Source organism: Rhinopithecus roxellana, chromosome 1 (assembly GCF_007565055.1).
Source record: "Rhinopithecus roxellana isolate Shanxi Qingling chromosome 1, ASM756505v1, whole genome shotgun sequence".
Lineage (NCBI taxonomy): Eukaryota > Metazoa > Chordata > Mammalia > Primates > Cercopithecidae > Rhinopithecus > Rhinopithecus roxellana.
Window position 1 is genome coordinate 105,793,668 of NC_044549.1, and position 10,163 is coordinate 105,803,830.

General features: G+C 37.4%; 1 protein-coding gene across 1 annotated transcript; it reads left to right on the forward strand.

Moving 5' to 3' along the window:
- Nucleotides 1-3,582: 3,582 nt before the first annotated feature.
- Nucleotides 3,583-7,065, forward strand: P2RY13 (purinergic receptor P2Y13). Its single transcript, XM_010370585.2, has 2 exons — nucleotides 3,583-3,666; nucleotides 4,145-7,065. Exons 1-2 carry the CDS (start codon nucleotides 3,622-3,624, stop codon nucleotides 5,159-5,161), a joined length of 1,062 nt encoding a protein of 353 aa, XP_010368887.1. The 5' UTR covers nucleotides 3,583-3,621; the 3' UTR covers nucleotides 5,162-7,065.
- The last annotated feature ends 3,098 nt before the right edge of the window (nucleotides 7,066-10,163 follow it).

Sequence of the window (10,163 nt, forward strand, 5' to 3'; positions counted from 1 at the left end):
ATCATTGGTAGACTGGATAAAGAAAATGTGGTACATATACACCATGGAATACTATGCAGCCATAAGAAAGAAAGAGATCATGTCCTTTGCAACAACATGGATGAAGCTGGAGGCCATTATTCTAAGCAAACTAACATAGGAACAGGAAACCAAATACCACATGTTGTCACTTATAAGTGGGAGCTAATTCATATGGACGCAAAGAAGGAAACAACAAACACCAGGACCTACATTGAGGGTGGTGGGAGGAGGGTAAGGATTGAAAAATTACCTAGCCGGTACTATGCTTATTACCTGGGTGACAAAATAATCTGTACACCAAACCCCTACAAAACACAACTGACCTATGTAACAAACCTGCACGTGTACCCCTAAACCTAAAATAAAGTTTAAAAAAAAAATCAGGTCAGTCTACATGTACTAACATGGAATGAAACAAAAATCCAATATGTAAATAAATGTAAATATATTTGTACAAGTATAATGGCATGTATGTGTAAGGGGTATTAACTTTCACTTTCTATTACATATGTTTGTATTTCAATTTTTAAACATATAATTTCCTTTTATAATAAAAATGTGAAATATTAAATATTTCAAATAGCAGTGAATTTATTGTCTATCTGTAGTTACATGTAGGTATTTTCTACTATTGTTCTTATTCAGAAAAATAAATTGCTACATTAATAAAAAGTGTAACTTATTTCAGCTTATTATTACCACTTTTAGTTTACCACTTTTAGTTAGTCTTGTATGGAATTTTTAAAACAATTTCACATAATCTGACAAAGTACTGTGGTATACTTTGATGGGAAGTAAAAGTCTTTTCTAAGAGTATAGAAGTATAAGAGTTCCTACTTCAATTTTCATCCCAAATGAAAGCAAATACTTCCTCATCTTTTCACATATTATTTATATGGTAATTGGCCTTGAATTGTCTATTTTGATCCAACTGAGAAATCCCAAATGAGACTACAAATGGAAATAGTAGTTTATTCCTATCTGGCTAGAAACTAATTTCTGGACTTTTCATTTTATCTTCTTTGTATCCCTTCTGATCATACTGCTTTCACTCAATTTACGTTGGCAGAAAGTTTCACAAGTCCATTCAACTTTGTGGCTGATTGTTTCCTTCTCACACATCAGGAACTTCCAGCTCAAGAACTCCAGAATTTGGCAAACAATTCCATTGTCACCCTATCTACGGCTTACTCGGAGGCAGGGAGTGAGGCAGGTTCCAAGCACGGGCTCTGGAACCAGACCCACCGTGTGACTTTACAGCAGGTTTGGGTTGCATGATTTGGGGAAAACGGCTTAACTTCTGCATTTCCTTTTTTCTCTTCTCTAAAAATGGGACCAATCTCTGGGGATTGTTAAAGATTAAATAAGATAATATAATCACTTAAAACAGTATAGCTAGTGAGACTTTACTGATTTTTAACTACATATCCTTAGAGCCCTATAGGATCTTAAATGTTTAGTTTATTCCCATTTGATAGTCTCCTAGCTTCTGGGATCTTTCACTGTATCTTCTTTGATTCTTCTCTCCTTTCGTGAGACATCACCATATGTATGCACAACATTCCAATTTTCTTTCAATTTCATTTAACAAGAAACTTACATGATACCTACCACATGACAGACATTATTCTAATCACTGGTGAATGTTCACTGATTTTATTCTTTTAACAACAGTGTAAAGCAAATATCATTACTTATTTTTATTGTAAAGATAAGGCAATCATTTCATAGTGAGCATAAGCAGCTTGCCTAAGGTCACAAGAAAAGAAAGAATCGGAAAAAGGAATTGAGCCCAGGCACTCTGGCACCTAGCCATTCTGCTGAGCAGTTCTCAGCTGTGCCCTCAAGGGCAAAAGGCCTCCCCAGCAGGCAACGGTACGGCTGCAAACTAAGGAAAAATCAGCTAATACATAAGAAGCATAAATATATAGAAATGAATGATCTATTGGATATTTACTGTGGTCAAACACTTTGACATCTAGCACATTTAAGAGAATCTATTTCCATAACTCTAGAAACAGGCACCGTAAGTCAGTTCCTCTTTGCAAAGTTTCCCACACTTCAGTGTTTTGAAATTTGACCAAGAAGTGATTTCCAGTGTTCAGATTATGAAATTATCCTGCAGAGAATTTCTCTTCTTTAAAGAAAAATGATTCCAGATCTTCCTTTGGATTATGGATCTGGGGCTATAGGAAAATTTACAATTAATTTTGCAGGTTAAATTTCTCTACTTAAGAAATAAAGGATTTTTTTTTCCTCTGCTGAAGCAAACAAAAAGATATACATTTATGTTTAAGACACACATGTATGTTCTGTTACATTAATGAAATCTTGAATCTATACTCCCAAGGATTAATTTATTTCAGTCAAAGAGAAATTTTTCAAACTGTGACATTACTGGGTAGTCTAATCAAAACTATTGGACGCTGTATTGCCCATATTTTAAAATGTACAGGGGTATATTAAGTTTTTATTCTCAGAATCCAAAGCCAAGTCACCCAAAACTTTGTGATCAACCAACGCTACAGTCTCGTCTAACTCCATGGTAACACTTGTGGCAAGAAACATGAAATGAAACTCACCATGGAGAACTCCACATCCTCCATAAGATCTCCTAATTTCCTCTCTTCCTATGCCTACCTGGCAAGTAGATTTTGGCCAAGGACAACTTTCTCTATACAAAAGCACCAATACATCTTTCCAAACTTGAAGAGAGTTAAAGGAAGAAATGGACAGATATTGGCCCAATGTTGATTGATGAAATTCCTGAAGCCCTCTGCACTCATAATATACAGAAAAGATTTTCAAAAATGGCCCTCTACTAAGTGAAAGATTATAATATCTCTAACCAGATTTGCAATTCACTCCCATGGCAATGGGACTAAAAGTCACTAAAAGTGCCTCCCACATGTCAAGCACTATTCCAAGCAATCGATTCATTCTTAATAACACAGTGAGGTAGATACTATTTTCAAACCCATTACACAGATGAGGAAATTGAGACACAGAGCTGTTGAATCATTTGTCTATAATCTAATCACAGTTAATTGGTGGAACTGGGATTCTAACTCCAAAAATCTGGCTCTAATAGTCTTCACCTCTTAGAAAACATCATGTTAACTCTCAGAGATCTCAAAACCAGAAGACTAAGACAAATATCTACAAAAATAAACGTACTGTACTCCTGAACACAAATTACTGGAAAATCCAGTTTACAAGGATACAGAAGATTATTCTGTCCAATTTTAAGTAGTCTTACTCTCCTACTTGATTGTAATTTGGGACTATTTTCTTCATGTTTCTACTTCCCACTATATACAAGAGGCACTCAAAAAGTTCACTGAACATGCAGATCAAGAAGATAAACTTCAAGAAAGTTATGATGAGGAAATTTAAAGATAATTGCAAATAAGCTTCTTTATTCAAGTCACAGATTAACAGTATGAAAATCTGAACTAAAAGAGAGTATTAGCAAATGGCCCAAAGGTCTGAATACGAAGAGGTTCTCATGGGTCACATTACATAAGTAAGAATAAGGAAGGAAATCCACTATAAGAAAGCAGAACATTTGCTTCACATGCTCTTTTGTAAGCTGAACTAATGACTGCCGCAAGAAGACACAGAAAACTGAGTATCCTCCCAAAGGTGAATTTCAATTTTTATTATGAGTGTGCTTGCTTATATAAAAGGCAGAATATGCTTAAGGGAAAAAAGTGATTTAAAGTTAATATTCTACAAACCATAGTTTATGAGCAAAAGAAATTACATAATTTACAGCAATCTGATGTATTAGTAATAATTAATAATGTATTATTATCTCTAAAACAGTGTTTTGTTTTATGGCTAACAGTAGCACCTGTGAATGAGGTAGAACCTGTTATTTGGATTTCACAAGGATGTGAAAATAATGGTACTGTTAAAAGTACCAAAAATGTATTCTATGCTTTAAAAATTCTAGCCAGAAAACAGTATTTTCCTTCTCAACACATTTATTGAAAGCATTGGATAAATGCAAGATGTTAATATGCTATAAACCTAAAGTCTGTTTTTAAAAAAATAGCCTTTGAAAATCATGAAGGGATTTTTGTTTTCTTTTGTTTGTATATATGTTTATTGGTAACAGGTGACACTGGAAGCAATGAACACCACAGTGATGCAAGGCTTTAACAGATCTGAGCGGTGCCCCAGAGACACTCGGATAGTACAGCTGGTATTCCCAGCCCTCTATACAGTGGTTTTCTTCACTGGCATCCTGCTGAACACTTTGGCTCTGTGGGTGTTCATTCACATCCCCAGCTCCTCCACCTTCATCATCTACCTCAAAAACACTTTGGTGGCCGATTTGATAATGACACTCACGCTTCCTTTCAAAATCCTCTCTGACTCACACCTGGCACCCTGGCAGCTCAGAGCTTTCGTGTGTCGTCTCTCTTCGGTGATATTTTATGAGACCATGTATGTGGGCATCGTGCTGTTAGGTCTCATAGCCTTTGACAGGTTCCTCAAGATCATCAGACCTTTGAAAAATATTTTCCTAAAAAAAACCGTTTTTGCAAAAACGGTCTCAGTCTTCACCTGGTCCTTTTTTTTCTTCATCTCCCTGCCGAATATGATCTTGAGCAACAAGGAAGCAACACCATCGTCTGTGAAAAAGTGTGCTTCCTTAAAGGGGCCTCTGGGACTGAAATGGCATCAAATAGTAAATAACATATCCCAGTTTATTTTCTGGACTGTTTTTGTCCTGATGCTTGTGTTTTATGTGGTTATTGCAAAAAAAGTATACGATTCTTACAGAAAGTCAAAAAGTAAGGACAGAAAAAACAACAAAAAGCTGGAAGGCAAAGTATTTGTTGTCGTGGCTGTCTTCTTTGTGTGTTTTGCTCCATTTCATTTTACCAGGGTTCCATATACTTATAGTCAAACCAACAATAAGACTGACTGTAGACTGCAAAATCAACTATTTATTGCTAAAGAAACAACTCTCTTTTTGGCAGCAACTAACATTTGTATGGATCCCTTAATATACATATTCTTATGTAAAAAATTCACAGAAAAGCTACCATGTATGCGAGGGAGAAAGACCATAGCATCAAGCCCAGAAAATCATAGCATTCAGACAGACAATATAACCTTAGGTTGACAATTGTACATAGGGTTAACTTCTATTTATTGATGAGACTTCAGTAGATAATGTGGAAATCAAATTTAATGAATAAGAAAAGACTGGAATAAATGCTCTCTTACATTATCCTAGTGCACAGAAAAGATTACATAAATTTTAACTCCACATAGATCTATTCACAAGCTGAATGAACCATTACTAAGAGAATGCAACAGGACACAAATGGCCACTAGAGGTCATTATTTCAAGAGCATTTCACTTTAACACTTTGGAAAAGATTAAGGAGAAATGTACATCCCTACAAACCTCCCCTCCAAACACCTTCTCACATTCTTTTCCACAATTCACACAACACTACTGCTTTTGTGCCCTGTAAATGTAGCTATGTGCTGGGGGCGGTGGGGGGAGCTCAACTCCTGAAGTCTGTTGTTGAAAACTGCAGCCAGGGGTTGAAAGGGATGCAGATTTAAAGAGTCTGAGGAACTGAAGTGGGTCAGCAAGACCTCTGAAATCCTGGGTAAAGGATTTTCTCCTTACAATTACAAACAGCCTCTTTCACATTACAATAATATACCATAGGAGGCACAAGCACCATTATTAAGTCTCTTTGCTTACAGCTTAAGAGTGTACAATTCAAGTGTGAGAATGCTGTGTTAACTATTCTTTGGAATTCTCCTTTTGTCCAGCAAATACTCTAATGATGGTTAAACATGCCACCACTCAGCAATGCCTTCCTGGCATTGCCACAACCCCTATGCCCCTGTCCCACCCTCCTGGTTAAAAATAATTACTTCTACTGTTTGGGTGTGTGATAGGGTTCTCAATGCAGATCCCCCCTTTTCTAGTTAGCTATATTCTTGACTGCATCCCCTAAAAATGTTAAAGCTTCTTGAGAGACAGATACGCCAGGTTTTCTTGGTATCTCCCACAATAGGCCCTCCAGTCTATGGTCTACAGATGTTTAAATAGAATTGCTATTCTTGATCCGCACAAAGATGGAATTGCCGACCCATAATCAGTAACATCCATATTGGGAGCTTTTTCAAAGGATGGTGACCTGCTTGTACTTATTTACCTTGGTATTTTTTCTTGCATCCTTTTGTGATTCAAAAACTAAAATGCGGCTTCCTGAAACGATAGATACGAGTCTACATCTTCTAGAAAAAATACAGGAAGGAGTAGTTAAGCTCTGTAAATGTGCCATGAGTTCCAACACGAACATCATAAGGTGAAGCCCACGTCTTCTTCCATGGCCTCAACAGCCCTAGAACTTGTCTACCTTTCTGGCCTTACCTCCTAGCTACTTACCCATCTCTTGAACTTTATACTCCTGTGTACATTTCTAAGTTTCAGAAAATGCCACGCTCCATTCTGGGACTACACATGTATATTTCCCTCTGGTACACTTGGAAGACTCTTATCCATCTGTGAAACCCTGTGTTGCCATCACTTCATCCATGAAATACTACCTGGCCAACATCCCACCATCACCTCAAACCCAATCACCCCCTCCTGGGTATGCTGTCACACCTATATTAATAAACTTATCACATTGTATTATAATTATTCCGTCACCTTTGTATCTACTCTTTTAATAACCGATGTATATTTTTGAAAGGAGAGACTGTTTCATTGTGCAATCAATAAATGTTTGATAAAATAAAGCCCATTTGGTTTATTTTATGTATTAGAGAAGCAAAAGGGAAGCCAATTCTCATTGATCTTTTTATTATCCAAAAACAAAATAAATTTATTGAAATGAAAGCTCAAACTCTCTCCAGTTACTCTCCCGTAACATGTATGTAGGGCCTGAAAATTGTGGTGCTCCTGGGTTCAGTAGCGAATGATCATGACAACGGCAGATCATGGAATAGCCAAATGCAAAGTTTCAAAGCTATTGACAAAATCCTTTAGTTATGTACCATTGATAATGGTTAAGTAAAATGTGTAACTATAGCATATAAGAATCAACGTTAGAAATTACTCTTGATGTCTGATCATCATTCTCTCAAATAAAGGAATTAAATAATCATTACTACTAAGGATGTCACTAAATCTGTATTACCTCTACTGAGTACATTACACAGTCACAAGTAGACTATAATCTTGTAAAGAACTGCATCCAAGCTACCTTTGTTAAACAGTGAGGTATGTTTGGTGGGGTAACCTATGTCTTTTGCCTCTAATGACATTTTCAATCTCTACTTAATGTGGGTACATCTAAAGTATACAATTTTTAGGAAAGATCTTTCAAGATAAATTCCAAAAGCAAATCTGTCATCCATAAATACAAATACTTCATTCCATTATAATATTCCACTCAAAGCAGAGTGCCTGATCTGTAGAATAAAATAATCTATTGTATCAAAAACTTGGTGAAGAGGCATAGTAGAGATATCTTAAAATCACATTCACAAAATGAAGAACTTCCTAAACTAGCAATCACAAACACTAAGTTCTAAAATATTTTTTAAAAAACAAGATGCTACAATATAGCCATAAACGATATACCAAAAAGAATAAAAGAAAACAGTAGCTTTGGATAGAATATGTGAGCTCAGAATACAAAAGCTTTTCATCAAAAGTTAAAATGTAGTTATTTTTATAAATACATAGGATAAGATCTTCCCAATAACCTTCAAGAAAGAGCGGGGTTGAAGGGAGTGCAGTTCCCACACATGGCAGAATTCTTGAGAAACCAAGCAAAGTAACTGTAAAATGGGGAAGATGAGGCAGAGAACAAGTGAGAATTCTCAACTCATAGAGGCCAAAAGGTAGATAAAGTCATTATCTTATAACTTTAAAAGAATCATTCAATCTTATTAATCCCATTATTTATTACATTCCATATCCATTTAAAAGCTTTTCCTTTCATAACTTTCCAAGGTATTCTTTCTAAAATACTTAAACCTTACCCCGACATAAACTGTATTCCTTCAGCAAGTGAACAGATCAAAGTTCACACGGATATTAGCAGAATATCCAGAGCAAAAAAACCCAAAGCCAGTATTATCTATTATTTAAGAAAAAAACATACTTAGAAGACAGAAGCCCTACTAAGGAAAGTGCAGAATTTACAAATCATTGGAAGTACCCAGAAACATATCTCAATATTTGAACTTTTACACAGAAACCAAATGCAGGTAATATGAATACAGAACACATGTGCCGTATTAGTTTGCAAATTTTAGTGGCTACCAGAATTGGCTGGAGGGAGTCTCAAAATACAGATTGTCAGACCCATCAAAACGACAAAAGCAGTATATCTGTCTCCTTTAATAATCCCAGGCAAGCTATGCAATGCTTATTATCTTCATTTTAGAGATCAAGAAGTTGAGAAACAGAAAGGCTAAGTAACTTGCATGAGGTCACAGAGCTTGCCATCTGCAGGAATGGGGCTTTAATTGAGACGTGGCTTCTAAGCCCATATTCTTAACCACTGTATTTACAACCTCAGATCTAATTTTCTCAAGAGAATTCACAATTCCAGTTTCCCATGCTATAATTCCTGTTATTTACAGAACTTCCGTAGCCACCCCCATGCTCCCTGACCCCACAAAAACAATACATTTCTGTGTGGGTAGTAACCAGCCCAGATGCTGCCAGGTCTTAAGCCCTGACCTAGAGGCTAATGAGAACCTCCCAGGATCTTACCCAAGCAGCTCACACTCATTTCCTGAATGCCTGCTGTGTGCCAGGCTCTTTACAAAGATTATCATCTTTCTAATTCTTACTACAATAGTATGAGACAGATACTACCAGGCTCTCCAGTTAAAAACAGGAACAAAACTGAAGCACAAAGTAAACATACACTTTGCCCATGGTACACATCACTCACCAACAAATGGGGAAGAGCTGGGACTGAAACCCAGGCAGGTGGTCTCAAGACCAACACCTCAACTGCTCTGGTCACCACCTCTCTGTCACGTCAGACTTAGCAAAATTCCTCAAAGGCCCCACTAGGGAGAATGAGGAGGAGGTTTCTTAGAGGGGAAGAGAGAAGTCTCAACATGAATGGGCTTCAACAACCTTGGGGGTATGAATGATGCAATCGTGGCACCTACAATTACTTCAGGGGTCCCTCCAGCACTTGAGAGCTCAGGGGGAGTAAAATCCCCAAGAGTGGATTCATTTGTTCATTTAGCCAGTCATTCCTTCATCACCATCTTGGGTACAGGACCTTTTGTGTCTCTAGCAGGTGAACACTGGTAAGGAACACAGATGATAATAACTCCAGATGTGATAAGAGGTGTGAGAGACACACCACAGAAGTTCAAAGGAATAAGTAATTCATTCCACATGGAGAAAATGAAGATGAGTTCACAGGAGATGGAAATTTGAACTGGAACTTGAAGAAAACAGAGCATTCAAAAGGGAACCCTCCGGCACAATGAGCAGTTTCAAGGCAGGCTCAGGTAGGTGTGGAACTGTGTTGTGGTTGGACCCTCGTGAGGGTTGCAGGGGACCTGAGCCTGCACCACGTGACACAGGGAATACATTTGGGACAAAGATGCAGGACTTGTACAGCCAAGCACTGTACTGGGACATCTAGTCTTCACTGATGAGTCATTAAAGGTTTCTAAGGGGAAGAACCACATGTTCTGGGCTGTGCTTTAGGAAAATCAATTGACCAGCTATAGGATGATTCTAGACTGAAGGAAGAGCCAGTGGGGCCAGGTTAATTAAAGAGGTCTTCCATGTATGCAGGCAAGAATTATGGGGAAAACATCTGACATGGGCCTTCCAGACATTCTCAGGAAGAGAGGTTTTAAGGTCAGAGTCCAAGACCATTGAAAGTGGGGGACTCTAATTGAAACATGTGATTAATATGTAAAACATATTAACAATAGGATCCATAATGCCTCCACCCCCTTCTCCTCTAATTGAGGGTTGACTTCTCTCAGGATCGTTAGCTTGAATGATTTGCTAGGTCATCATCACAGAAGCAGATTTGGGGTATGTTCCATTTGCAGGCATCAGTGAGACAGCTAGGGTCAAAGAGCCCACAGCTGGGCCAAAA